The following is a 14,995-nucleotide window of genomic DNA, read 5'->3' as shown; positions in this document are numbered from 1 at the left end:
ATATTATATTTCTAAACTAAGATAGTAGGCGATATCCTTATTTTTTCCTCAGCTTTTAAGTCGATGTTGTTTGTCTCATCATCACAAGAAGATGGCCGAACCATTGTAAATGAATCTTGGGACAGATTTAGCATTTGACATGAGTAGACTTTTTTATCATGTCGCTTTCATTAAAATGCGTATTCTAAAGGAAAAGAGGTGCAAAATTTATGACAAAAATAGAATATCTCAAGAGTCCCTGAATGATTTAAAATCAATTTTTGAGAATAGTTAATAGGGATGCACACGAGACAAGATTTGTGGCTATCTCGTCTCGAAAATATACTGTAAAAGTGATGTCTCGACTCGAAAAATGTATATTTCACTATTGGAAGAGCCGTGTCTCGACTCGAATTTTGTCAGGAAAATCCTGTCTCGACTCGTCTCGTGCGCCTCCCTAATAGTTAACAATTTGGTCTACTATATTTTTACCATTACATTATGATTAAAATGCGTTTCCTAAGGGGTGAAAAAAGATTTGAATTCTTCACAAAGAATAATGACTGTGCCGCTTAAAATGAATGTTTCAACATAGTGCAATCGAAAATGAAAATGAAATGAAATCTTTCAGTTCAACATCAAACGATTATGCCATTTAGGTTAAACGAGACGACGATTAAACCAAGTAAATTATGTCGGAAGAATTGGTGGAATGAGAAAGTCGGAGAAAATAGGAATAGCCCGAGAAACCCCACGGACACGATGTTGTCCACCACAAACTTACTTGGACGGAGATCGAACCAGGGAACGCCCGTACCAGAGGTAAGCGCGTTACCACTGAGCCACCGTACCCCCTTCGTAGTGCGCTTGAATTCAGATGGGCTTTACCATTTCATTTCGGTTCGAATGCAAATCCGAAGGAGAAAAAGGAAGGCTTGAAATATACCTTTCACATATTTTCCTTAGACCTATTCTTGCCTGGCGAAGAACAGGTATTTCACCTGGTGTTAATGTAAAAACATACAAACATAAACATTTTCCACATAATTTACTAACCTACTGACTTAATCACAGATAATAAGTTTCATTCATTCATAATTGAATAGTTTAAAATGCCATTTAATACTGTCTTTTTATAGAAAATTTGTTTAGTTAAGTTATAGAAGAGCACTCCAAAGGTTAAGCATATGTAAATTTTAAATGAAATTTTCTTCTTTAATTAATAATTCATATTTATCTTCATTATTCTTCATTATTCACGAAACGCCATATAAAAATATAATTGGCATATTAGTTTCCTTCTCACATACACGTTCCTACGAAACGCCATATAAAAATATAATTGGCATATTAGTTTCCTTCTCACATACACGTCCCTAACCTTTCTCTTTCTCTTTTTTGTGTGTCTCTTCTTCCTTCTTGATATTGTTGATGACTTTAATTTTATTTATAATACAGTAGTTTACAATCTTTGGAATGTTGAAATTTCATTGAAATATGCACGATGAAGCACAGATTCAAAATTGAGCTCAAAATTTACACTGGAAAAAATGTATTTTTAATACTTGATCTTATTTTCAGTGTTTATCATGGCTAGGGCGACCATACGTCCCGTTTGGACCGGGACAGTCCCGTTTTAGGGGCGTGTCCCTGCCGTCCTGTCAGTAGATGGAAAAAAGTAGTATTTGTCCCGCTTTATGCAAGTGTAACAAGTAAATAACAAACAAGAAGTAAAGGTACTAAACAACAAAGGAAAAAGAATTGAACTAAAATTCCTTACATATAGCAGCATCATGTCCTACTATATTGTAGTTAAATGCTGTTTATATTTTATAGGATATATATATATATATATATATATATATATATATATATATATATATATATATATATATATATATATATATGTGTGTGTGTGTGTGTGTGTGTGTGTGTCTGTTATATTACTACAACATAAATGTATTAGGTATTGCTAAGGTAAACAGGAACTAATTTACGCAATGACCTGTTTCTCATTTCTGATGATTTTTAAAAAGCTGGAACCTGTCCCGTTTTCACCTGAAAATTTTATGGTCACCCTAACCACGGCACATAGATATGTGCATACCCCTACTTCTAGAGAATTTAGTAAAGGGAGCAAACTTGAACATTTTTCCATGTAATGAAATAAAAATGAAATGAAATCTTTCAGTTTTACGTCCCGGGGTTATGTCGGCTAGGCTAAACGAGACGGTCATGATGAGAGATGAATAAAATGGTGGAATGAGAAAGTGGGAGGAAACGGAAGAACCTCGAGCAAACCCCCACACACTGTGTTTGTCCACCACAAAGCTCACTTGGCGCGAACTGGGATTGAACCACAGACTCCATGCACTAGAGGTGAACGCTCTACGTCTGAGCCCTCGCGTCCCCAACATTTTTCCATATTCAGTCATGTACAAATATGAGATACATTGTGTTTAGTTATAGCGTATATACTACTGTTGTCAAAATTAGAATAAATCATTATTCAAAAATTTGAATTATTGTTAATTCGAATGTTCATTATTCGAAGAAAATTAATTATTCAAAAAGTTTTTCGAACAATTATTCGGTTAATGAATAATAATAGTAATGATACATTTCGTGACATATGGTCATATGAACTTTTTTGCTTGTCTACCCATAACGAATCCACCGCTGAAATTTTGCCGTGCCTTTTTGTTACACCCTGTATAGGGGCCATAAAATGTGTAAAACCATTGAATTCAATTTATTTCACGGTTATCATACGTTCTTCTCTCCTATCGTCGCTCGAAAGTAAAAATTTTTTTAAAAAGTTTTATTTGTGGGTAAAACAGTTTAATTAAAAAAGCATTATTTGTGAGTAAAACCTTTATACATTACGTATCTGATATATCTTTTCTTCCCAAAGTAAAACTATTCTCGCAGCTACAAGGTCATTCCCATGATTATAAATCAGTGTAAGTTTCTCTTCCTTTTGACCCAACTGAAGGCCTTTCCAAGGCGTAAAGTTGGTTTCATCATAACGTAATAACAAATTAACGACTTCGTTAAGAAATTTCACAACTTATTTCTAATATACAAGCACCTGTTTTTTTTTTTTTTGTTTTTTTTTAATTATTTTGAATTTCATACAAACCTTTATTTAATAGTTACATTATTCCAATCTTATTTCACTTTCCCTATACTTTTGAATCATTCTTTCTATCTACATAGAGTGATTAAACATATTGATTTATATATTGATTGATTGATTAGTGTATACAGTTCGTTTTAAACACTGAGCCTTTAGGAGACGGAATCTTCTGCTTCTAGTGCGACCAGGATTTGTATCAAAGGAAGTAACACACCATGAATCAAACCCAAGACCAAGTGCACAGAAGGTACACGAGTATTTAGCCACTTGTGAATGAAGAGGTATTGATTTCTGAATTATCATCATCCATAAATACGTGTAGGTGCTTTTAGTCGATTAAAATTAGTTACAGGGATTTGACCTGGACAGACGAATCAAGTTAATCTTTCTTGTATATAAAAATGATACCAACGTTCTTTGTAGCTTTTTCACGACAAAACGACTGAACCGTTTGATGTTCATGTTTCGTTACCATGATGGCCAAATCAACATAAAAACTTGGAACAATTAACCAAGGATCTTATAAAATAGAGGATCTGCCCTTACAACAAAATCTTGAAGCCATACGTCACAGTTTCGCCACCCCTACTCTGCCCATTCCGCCCAATAGGATCGCAATGTTTTGAGCCAACAATCATGGCGGAAACGAAAGTACCCAATCAGACTGTGGTAGAAACGAGAGTAGCCAGTCAGACGTGCCGATGCTCGTTTTTTTTTTTTTTTTTTTTTTTGGCTTCATCTATTTAATAGGATGAAGATACATATGGACAGATCCTCTATTTATAACATCCTTGCAATTAACCAACAAATCTATATTAATCTATACAATTTTTAACTAACTTCCCTTTTCTTTTTCTGGGGGCCGCGGTGGCTCAGTGGTAGAGCGTTCACCTCTGGTGCTTGGGATCCCGGGTTCGATCCCAGCCCCCGCCAAGTGAACTTTGTGGTGGACAAACACCGTGTACGTGGGTTTTCTCGGGGTTCTCCCGTTTTCTCCCACTTTCTTCATTCCACCATTTCATTCATTACTCATCATCACCGTCTCCTTTAGCCTAACCGGCATAACCGTGGGACGTAAAACTCAAATATTTCATTTCAGTTTTTTTCTTTTTCTTCTTCTAGTTAATGTAACATTTAAAACACTTTTGCCCTAAAGCTGGATATACACCAACATTATATAAACGTTATCGCTGCACATGTGATATTATGATTACGATATTGTTTTAATATACTGTATCTTAAGTTGGTAACTATATTGCAGATTTCTGTACTTAAACTTGCAAGTTTGATTTCATTGGAGTTACATAAGGTTATCTGTTTGCACTCCCTTAGGACTTAAGGGTCACATTTCGTAAAATCCTATCTTACTCTCAGTCATAGATGCGTGGAGAATATACAAAATTTCAAGGTCGTATGCCTAATATTTTCGGAAATGTGGAGAGCCAAAAAAAGATAAGAAAAGAAAAGAAAGAAAAAAGAAAAAAACTTTCCCCGTTCTTGAGGTTTCAATCTCGCAAAATCTCGTCTTCTCCACAGTGTAGGGTAGTAGGACATTATTTGTATAAAGTTTCAAAGTTCTACGCCTAATAGTTTCGGAAATCTAGAGAACGAAAAAGAAAATTTTAGGATCCCTTTGTCTCACTTAAGGAGCGTACACTGAGAAAAATCCGTTCTCCGGATAGTGGTATATGGTATAAATATACGGAATCGCTTGCTTACTACAGAAATCAGTATGCAGCATACGTTATCCACATGCTACATACGCACTTCCCTCAGGTGTTACATCATACCGCTGCAGGATGTCTGACACGGAACAGTTTTTCGTATGCGTATCACATGAATATAATTAAGTTACATTCCACAGTTATATGTGATATACTGTACGTCCATTTGTATGTGAAATTCTGACCGCCCATATTGATTCATACGGAAAGTACGTATAGATGGAACACTTATACGCAAAGTATGATAAAACATGCGTTTTCAGTTATACATCTACTGTACGTTAAGTCCAAAAACTACAGGAATTACGCGTTTAACCTACCTTTTTAAGTACGCCACCTACATTTTTTTTTCTCAGCGCAATCATAAGATTCGGTATTATACACAGCTTAGGGTAAAGAAGATTATGCACAAAAATTTAAAGGTTCTGTACCCAATATAGTTTCAGAGATCTCGTGAGCGATAAAATAAAGAATAAAACTTTCATGCCTTCCCTTTTCCCGCATAGAAATTGCATTTCACGAAATTCCATCTTGTGTATACACAGAGCCCGAAGACATTGATATGGCATAAAAATATATGTCAAACCTGTCCGTAATAGGGCATACACACATGTCGTAATGATGCTAAACACACTGCTAACAACATGAATAATACTGTCACTAAACACACTGCAAGAAGACGCTAGAAATATTAATTTTAGCGGAAATAATGCTAATTTAGCCACTAGACAACATTTAAAAGGTGCTAAATTTCTATTCTAACAATAATAAATGAACCAATTGTTTTTGATAAACATATTCTTAAAAATTTCTAGATCAAGCGACAAAGTGCTACATTGGTAACACTGATAACAAGAGACAAACGACAACCGCCTCACATTTCAGTGCATGTGTATAAATGTTTGACGTACAATTATATTATCTCGAACAATGATATAATCAGGGCCGGATTTAGCATTTTGGCGCCCCTAGGCCCAATAATTTTTTCCGCCCCTAGTCTGGTTAAAGTTACTTTCCTAAAAACCTTTATTAAATAATTATATCAGGCCTATATGTTAATTGCTTAAACACCACTTTATCATTGCAAGTTTCTTGAGGAATTTACTTGGTTCTGGGCTTAACAAAATACCGTTAATGTATTAACAAAAGATTGGTGAATAACTTTGGTTTGGTTCAATTTAGCCATTTGGGCAAATAAATAAAAAAAACTGTAGTAAAAAAATAAGTAAAAAAAAACAGCCAGTTCTCCCGTGTTTGAGATCAATGTTGTAAAGAAGTTGATGCATAATGTTGAAAAATAGTTTAACTTTACCAACAATTATTTGTTCCAATGAACTTCAAAATCAGAATGCTTTATTAGCCTGATTTTTTTAATCAATTCAAAAAATATGTTAAGTTATGGCTATTTATTTTTATTTCTAGATATTTTTTATTTTTTTTTCTCTCGGCCGTGCGCCCTCTGGGAGCTTGCGCCCATAGGCCCGGGCCTATTGGGAAATCCGGCCCTGTATATAATTGCTCCAATAATCAAAACATAACATACTAATCCGCCAAAACTAATGAAAACAAGGCAGTAGATCATTTTGACATACTATAGTTGCTCACATTTTTTATGTTCATGGAGGACATATCCATAGTCAAAAAATCGACATATTTCCTTATGTCCACCATTAGAAGGCAATTCATGTGTACACATTAAAGTATGTCCAAATTTGAAGGCATGCATTTTTGTGTCGTTTTGAGTCGTTTCGGGCTCTGTGTGTATAATCTGTGCTACAAGGAATTGTTTGAACAAAATTTCAAAATTGTATGCCTAATAGTTTCGACCAGTGGCGTATTTAGATTTTTTTCGTGGGGGGGGGCTATGAACAACAAGTGAACAAGTACTTATGTTTTTCCTTTCGGGTGCTGTCCAATTTTAATGAAGTTTGGCATATAGCAAATTTATTTCAAAGGGAGCTTGAGCCTGATAACAAGCCCCTAAATACGCCACTGGTTTCGGCAATCTGATGATGAGTGTATCAGTGGATTTACTCTTTTATGCAAGATAAGTTTGTGCAATTTTGTCACTCACAGCTATTGCTAAAGTCTGGTAAATGATAAGTCAAAAGGTATAATTATTTACTCAGTCAGTCCCGTGCTATTTACATTGAAGCACTTGAGCAGGAGGGAAGCCATTGTTTGTTGTTCTAGTCACGCTAATCTAATTTTATGAATTGGAAATTGTTCCAATCATGGTAAATTGTAAATCTTAACTATAAAATAACTAAGGCATAGTCGAAGTTTTAAATTTTCTGCACATAATACTGTAAATAATTAGACAGGTCACATTTGATTCTCGAGTTTTCACCAGGTACAATTTAACGCACGAATTTCCGCCATGTTGAAGAGACGATGATGAAATTTTAAATATGATGTTTTGTTATGATTTTTTATTCCTGTTTTTTCATTTCTGAAAGCAATACGTTTACAATTAAAGAGTCCACGGTTTAACTGAGATAAATATTTTTGAAAAGTGTTCACTAATATTTAAATTAATGTTACCTAATAACCTGAGATTGAAAAAAAAACCTTAAAAGTTTGTAGATATTTACATAATGACAGATGCTTAAATAATATAGGTTTATAGATTATTTTTAAATTTAAAGTGGGTTTTCTATGCTTCAACAATTTTGGACTTCCATGGTTCTTCTTCTGAACTTAATTGACAAGCTTTTTGATACCTACGTTCCCCTTTCTCTGTAGAGCTTATATTTACTTTTAGACCAATTGCATGGTTTAGGTATCATATTTTCATCTTGTAACGAGTAAAGAGTAACAGGAAACATGACTTGGCTACTAATGTAGTCATCAATATATTTATATTGACGGAAATGAATTGAAGCGTTTAGAGGATAAATGAGTTATGTAACAAATTGTAAATTTCGGTAAAATTGACTTTCAAATCTATGACTTTAACATACACTCATCATGGTTCCCAAATCTCTTCACTGGGACGTGCACTCACTAAATAGTGTGTTATGTAGCATGAGTAACGTATAACACAGACATGAACCGCCAGAATTCAACGTTTCTAAAAAATGTAATATAACACCTCTATCCTCTAAGCGCTTCAATTTAAATGATTGCTTCTATCATTTCATTTAAACATTGAGTGAAAACTCTCCAGTTTATGTGTAGATACTTTGTGAACTATAAAATGACTTTGCAGTAAAGTTAATTCGATTACACATAATATTGTAGTGAATTGGCGAAATTGCCTTACACTGTCGGACAATTTCACCACTTGGAAGCTTTTCGTTTTATGTATTTGAAAGACATTAATTCTTGGTCTAAGAAACAAACATTTTTAACATAGATATAAGATATATCAAACTACTTAGTGCAACCATCATATTTTTCGTATCAGAATTTATTTTACAGTAATCGTTCAGAGCTTAACGTGGCGAAATTGACCGTACCTATCTTCTATAGACTTAGATCTATAATCCATGTTTTGGAAACTTAAATATGTTTAAAATATTTTAACAGTTTCTGAGCTTGATAGTGAGTTGTCTCCCTTTTCTGGTAAGAATCTTAGTGGCATTTTCAACTTTTTACGAATTCAAAGTCTTTCCTCACAATTTGAATTTACCAATGTTACCTAATGCTACGAGTCAGTCTTCTGTCACTTCTTGCAACTTGCTACTCTTTATCCGAATAATTGTTTGAAAAAATATTTGCTATCTGAATAATTGTTCAAATAAGTACTCTCTATCGAGTACATCTTCGAAGAATTTTCATTATTCGAGTAAAAGTCGAATAATTTTTATTATCCGAGTAAGTGTTCGAATAATTATCATTATCCGAGTAAATGTTCGAATAATTTTCATTATCCGAGTAAGTGTTCGAATAATTTTCATTGTCTGAGTAAATGTTTGAATAATTTTCATTATTCGAGTAAGTGTTCAAATAATTTTCATTATCCGAGTTAGTGTTTGAATAATTATTCTTTATCTGAATAATTATTCGTTATCCGAACAGTTGTTCCAATAACTTCGTTTTTGAATAGAGAACTTTATTCGAATAACGAATATACTCGAAGAATCGATTGTTCGAATTTTGACATCACCAAATTCAATAACATGGAAAGTTAGAAAAGATGTGGGTGACATCGAGCTACAAGTTGTACAGTGAACCTTTTGCGAATTGAATGATAGAAACTTTTGCAGTAAGGATCTATTCTATCATTTCTCACCCATATTATTCTCACTCTGCACTATTCTTTTAGCTTTGCCTTTTATGAAAATGTAATCCAAATTTATGTCTACCCTTACAATATTTTCTTTAAAATTATTTTTTATTTCTCTTTTTCTGTATTTGCAGCAGAAGTAATACTAAACAACAATCCATTCTTCAGCCGAAAGTATGAAGAAACATATAGACGGTCACTTACAGACCCTGAAGGATTCTGGGCAGAGGTTGGTCGTGAACTATCCTGGAGCAAAATGTGGACCAAAGTATTAGACGACTCAAATAGTCCCTACACAAAATGGTAAGTAATTATTATTAATTATTATTACGTTCTGTCAAAAAATTTCGCTATGGTCCATTCCAATTCTTTTGAATTTCAGTTAATAAATTTCATTTATCTATTTTTTCTACATAATCACCATTTCGGTTGATGCATCTTTATAGGCACCGCACAGTGGTCCAGATACCCTTCAAATCTGGCCAAAACCTCAAAATTCGAAATTATCAGAAATATGAAAGACCTTACAGATTTAATAAGAAAAGACGTAAGGTGTGCGGAAATAGGTAGGTTTTCGTGCAGCTCGTAAGGGTTGGACCTACAATTAGTAACAATGCATTGTACTAGTTAGTTCGTACTAGTAAATTCGGTGGACGTTTCGTTCTCAAGGAAACTAATCAGGTGTTGCCTTTTGGTCTCTATGTTTCCTTCTACATTCTGCAACACTTGTAGAAGCCTCCTTCGTGCTATGTCGAATGACATTTCTGGAATAACAAGGAAAAACAGTCATTAGCCTAAATACTACTCGCAACAATATTACTCTGCTCACATACAAATATGCCTTTCAAACAAGATCGGGCAAAAACGGACAACATTCGATATTTTCTCTAACAGACAACACCCCTTACTATCATATCCAGCACACAATAGAAGTGGACTCGACTGGACTCAAAATAAAACTCTACATGAAATTCAATATCAAGTATACCAAGTTTTGTTTTTGATCTAATTTTATTTATCCACATATTGACTGGTACATGAAAGCATATTAGAGTTCTACGTATGTGTCACGAACGACGAATATACTGTATGTTCTGAACAATGTTCTGCACAATCATTATTTACACTAACAACGAAACATTATTTTGTTTTCACATCATGAACTTTGTGTCAACTATCGGGTGGATACATGGCCTTCTTCCACGACTTTAATTTTTTTACATTGGTACTAACTGTATGTCCAACCCTTACGAGCTCCACGAAAACCTACCTATTTCTGCACATCTTACGTCTTTCTTTATTAAATCTGTAAAGACTCATATTTCAGATAATTTCGAATTTTGAGGTTTTGGGCACGTTTGGAGGATATCTGGACCACTGTGCACTGTGGCAGTTTTGTATACTCAAGTCATACCAACTCGTCACCATGGGTCGTATTCAGAGCCATTTTCGCGTGTGATTGGCACCATACTAAGGGCTTGACTACTGCATGAAACATATGTAAGTTGATCTCTTTAGTATGATGCTAGCCACGCGTCAGAACGTCTCTAAATACGACCGCATGTGTTTAAGTAAGCGTTGAACTCCATCTTTTAGCTCGTCCTTGCTGAAGCTCTTTCCGGCCAAATGTTCTTTCAATTTAGAAAATGGGTCGTAGTCACTCGGTAGCAAGTTCAGACTATAAGAAGGGTGGGTGATGATGTTCTATCCAATCTGTTGCAGGTTTATTAGTACATTATCTCATAAAATCTGTGTACAAATTATGATTAATTTTATAATATTTATATAATTGTGAACGATAATAATTTCTTCATAAATGTTTTTACATAAAAGTAAAGTTTCATACCGGGTGTATAAAAAGTTCGGAAACATAGGACAACTTCATTGTGACTAAAGATACAAAAAAAAAAAAAAAAAAAAAGTGGAAAGAGAAGAAAGTTGTTCGGAAATGGTGATTTCGATTTAAGGAGGTGTATTTTTTTTTTTTTTCAGCCGCACCGTCTGGTTGGGCTCTACTTTCATGGAAAAGGACCCTATGTTAGAAAGACCAACGTTACCAGCTCGGTAGGCCCTTACCAGACTAGCCGTTCCGTATTGTTAAGGAAAGAATTCGAGATCTTATTAGGTTCCCTCACACAATAATTTGTACGTCTTGCTGACTTTTTTGTTGAATTGGAAACAGCTTTTTCACTACGCCTTACCTGTGAAGCTCAATCGGCTGATGCAATTGAAAAAAAAAAAATATCATTTAAGATTGAAAATAATCTATTTTCAACAAGTTTCTTTTTTTGGTTGTTTTGTATCTTCACTCATAACAAAGTTGGCCTATGGCTCCGGACTTTTGGTATTCCCTTCTCTTTCAAGTTGACAGGTATTTATCATTTTCCTCAATTCCATTCCTATTAAAAACGTAGATAAGGAGTCAAGATAGCCTTTCGAAGTTTGTTGCACACATAATGGTTTGTGGTTGATAAGAATGGTATCCTATTAATTACTCTTTAATTTAATGTATGTAAGCCCTAGCTGTTCTCAAAGTCGAGAATAAGTAACACGTTAAAAACTAAGTAATATAACAGGCATAATCAAGAGAGTAAAGTTCTTCTTAGACTAACTTGAGGAACACAATCTCCCCCTGTACAAAACCTTTTGCATCTGTGGTTGTTTTCATTGTTGAAAATTAGTAAATACACGTGGAAACTCATATAAGAATTTTTAAATATCGCTCGATTCGAACGAAATTCGTATTACCGAATATGTGTAGAGGGCATGCCGATCGAGGCCACAAAGCAAAGCGAATTTAAACGAGTAATGGCATAGCGGTCATTAGAATTGATTGGCTAATTCCCCGTTTGAGCGTTCTTCATTGGCCATTACATTCTCCATCCAACTTCCATTTACTCTAAGCTACAGCTCAATAGTCACCACAGGGAAGGCGGGTCGTATGTGTAGAAAGCATGCTGCTAGTAATTTGAAAGTTGTGAGAATATGTAGATTGCAATCTGACCGAAATGCCAGGGCGACCCCAGCGAATTCTTATGTAATAAAGTTATTTCGGGAGTGGTTGAACAGTGAGGTTGCAAGAAGCTGATGACGTTTCACACAATTGCCGTTTGCGTGAGTCGTAAATATGTCGGTGGACAATCGACTATGTAAACGATGAAAGACAAAAGACTGCTACAACAGATGTGCTCCAGTGACCACCAAGGGGCGCCTGGATAGAGGAATTTGTCAGCTCTTCCTAACTGGCAGGATAGTTGTGACAACTGCCAGTGCATCTAGAGCCACAGTGATACCATATTAGGACCGAACATTAGAACTCTACATAGGCCTACGTTGCCTTGTTCCTCCTGCAAGATTACATCTGACAACAGTTCATCACCAAAAACGTCTTCGGTGATGTCGGAAGAGATGCAGTAGCAAGAAGACTGAAGAATGATGGCATTTAAAGATGAAAGTAGTTTCTGTCTTGGACACAGTGAGTACCGTGTATGTGGTCCTAGATGAACAACTGAACAAGAAAGTTGAACGTGCTTTTGCAGTCGCATCCTGGCATTCTTTATAGAGACAATTAGTTTTTGTCTTCTTTCAAGGATATGATTATACGCTCTTGAAGACATCTGTCCTTCCTCCGACTTTATTTGGACAGTTTGTGGAATCCCATCTTCCAGGTGACTAAGGGGAGTTCCCATAACGTCAGGGCAACCTAGTGTACTCTACTCGCAAACACATCTATCGTGATCTAGATTTTCATACGTAAGGCTTAACGAGTATGTATGGAGCATGTTGGAATTGTGTCTGATCAGCAGATATTCCCCTACAATGACTGTCACCCAGCTACAGCAAGTTCTAGTGAGCGTGCGGTACCATATTTCGGAAAGACATTCAGCATCTGTACAGTCAGTTACCTGCCCCAATAGCGCTCGAAGTGCGTGTTCGGGCTCTTAAGGTGTATTGTAAGTTAACATGTTCGGGATGACTTGTGAGTGTCATGTTGAGACTGCTATAATCTTTTTGTGTTCCAGCTGTAGGAGAGATTAATGTATTGGTAGTAGGTACTGTATGTATAAAAAAAAGAGTTCAGCTTCATGTTGAAAACTGATGAATGTGTTGCTGATTTGGTTGCTGTTTAATTCATGTGAACAGTTATTGGAGCTTAACTGCAGCATTATTTTAGTAACAAGGCTATTGAAACTAAACTAGTAGTGACATTTTGTGTTGGAAATAAGGACTAACAAGAATGGTGAAGCCCAGAGAAAATGAAAGTTGCATAAGTAATGACAACCCATTTTCCAACTAAGAATGGAATGGCAAATGAAGAAAGCTGAAACACGCAATTAGCCAATCAAGATATGCGAAACAATTATTAAATATCCCAGAAATAGCTATTACTACTGTGTATCATTACTGGCATAATATCCAATTACTTTGCTGAGAAATGAAATGAAATCTTGAAGTTTTACGTCCCAAGATTATGCCGACTAGGTTGATGAGAAATGAATGCAATGGTAGAATGAAGAAAGTGGGAGGAAATGGAAGAACCCAGAGACAGCCCACGCACACCGTACTTGTCCACCACAAAGCTCACTTGGCGAGAGATGGGATCGAACTAAGGATTCCATGCACTAAAGGTGAACGCTCTACTACTGAGCCACAGCAGCTCCCGATTACTCTAATGAGATCAAACTAGCAGCGACATTTATTGTTTGAGAAAAATTCTAAAATAGTCTACTGTAACTAGACTAATCATAGCATCTCTTCTCGGAAATAGGAGCTGTTTTCGTAACAATTATTTGTTAACGACACTGAGTTAGGAATTGTGTTCAGTCATCTAAAATATAATTTTCAAGTAATTATCACATAGAGCCAAGTCAATAATGATTGTGTATCTATCATATTGCCATTAGAGATAAGAAAGCAGGTATTTTTTTAAAAATCTGATCTGAATCAATGAGTGAAAATGTTATTACAAAATTGGATTCAAATAAATAGAGAAGATAAGTTCAATCAAATTACATAAGAAAAAGGAAGAACTTTTCATAATGATAGATGATATGGGTTACCAAGTGGACGTAGCGTTCTTAGTTTGCATTCGAGCTCGAATCTGGTCATTCTTGCTGATGTTTATTTTTTCCAAAGATTTTTTACTTGTCGAATTGCCGAATGGTGCCTTAAATGTGGCTGATATCTCTTTCCCATTTATTTTTATTCTTGATAGCTAATTAATTCCATTATAAATTGGTGTTCGAGTCTATATGTCTGAAGTTTTTCAAATAGTTATATTTACTTTTAAATTGTCTTTCATTCTAGGTTTGTTGGCGGAGAACTAAACGCCTGTTACAATGCAGTCGACAGACATGTCGAGGCTGGATATGGTGAAAAAGTAGCCCTTATACATGATTCTCCCGTCACAAACAGCGTCACCAAAGTTACATACAGACAATTACAAGATAAGGTAAATCAACGTTAAGTTTAACGATATTAATTATAATGTAATTTTATAATATATTGAATCCAAATTTTTACTAATGCTAGAAAACATCATGAAAACCTATGAAAGGATAAAAGAAAGAAAAAAAAGAGCCGAATTAAACTACCAGAATCATATTGAGCTTAGAAGTTGAAGCATAAAAACATTATTAAGATATATTCTTAAATGGTAAACAAAAGCAATGATTGACATGTATGAATTAGTTTGTTTTTAAACCACATTTCATTTCGTAAGCAACATTATTAAGATATATTCTTGAATGGTAAACAAAAACAATGATTGACATATATGAATTAGTTTGTTTTTAAACCACATTTCATTTCGTAAGCAACATTATTAAGATATATTCTTGAATGGTAAACAAAAACAATGATTGACATGTATGAATTAGTTTGTTTTTAAACCACATTTCATTTCGTAAGCAACATTATTAA

The 14,995-nt window shown here is 34.8% G+C and overlaps 1 protein-coding gene across 1 annotated transcript in view; it reads left to right on the top strand.

Moving 5' to 3' along the window:
* The window catches only part of LOC145681043 (acyl-CoA synthetase short-chain family member 3, mitochondrial), a 204,888-nt gene that overhangs the window by 135,429 nt on the left and 54,464 nt on the right, over positions 1–14,995 (top strand). The window contains exons 2-3 of the mRNA XM_081752365.1: positions 9,208–9,376; positions 14,381–14,525. Of these exons, the coding sequence (XP_081608491.1) occupies positions 9,208–9,376; positions 14,381–14,525 (314 nt within the window). The remainder of the gene's footprint in view (positions 1–9,207; positions 9,377–14,380; positions 14,526–14,995) is intronic.

This window comes from Thermobia domestica, chromosome 3 (assembly GCF_964235325.1).
Source record: "Thermobia domestica chromosome 3, izTheDome1.hap1.1, whole genome shotgun sequence".
Classification (NCBI taxonomy): domain Eukaryota; kingdom Metazoa; phylum Arthropoda; class Insecta; order Zygentoma; family Lepismatidae; genus Thermobia; species Thermobia domestica.
The sequence above is the reverse complement of the archived record's forward strand: the minus strand, read 5'-3'. Positions and strand labels throughout refer to the sequence as shown.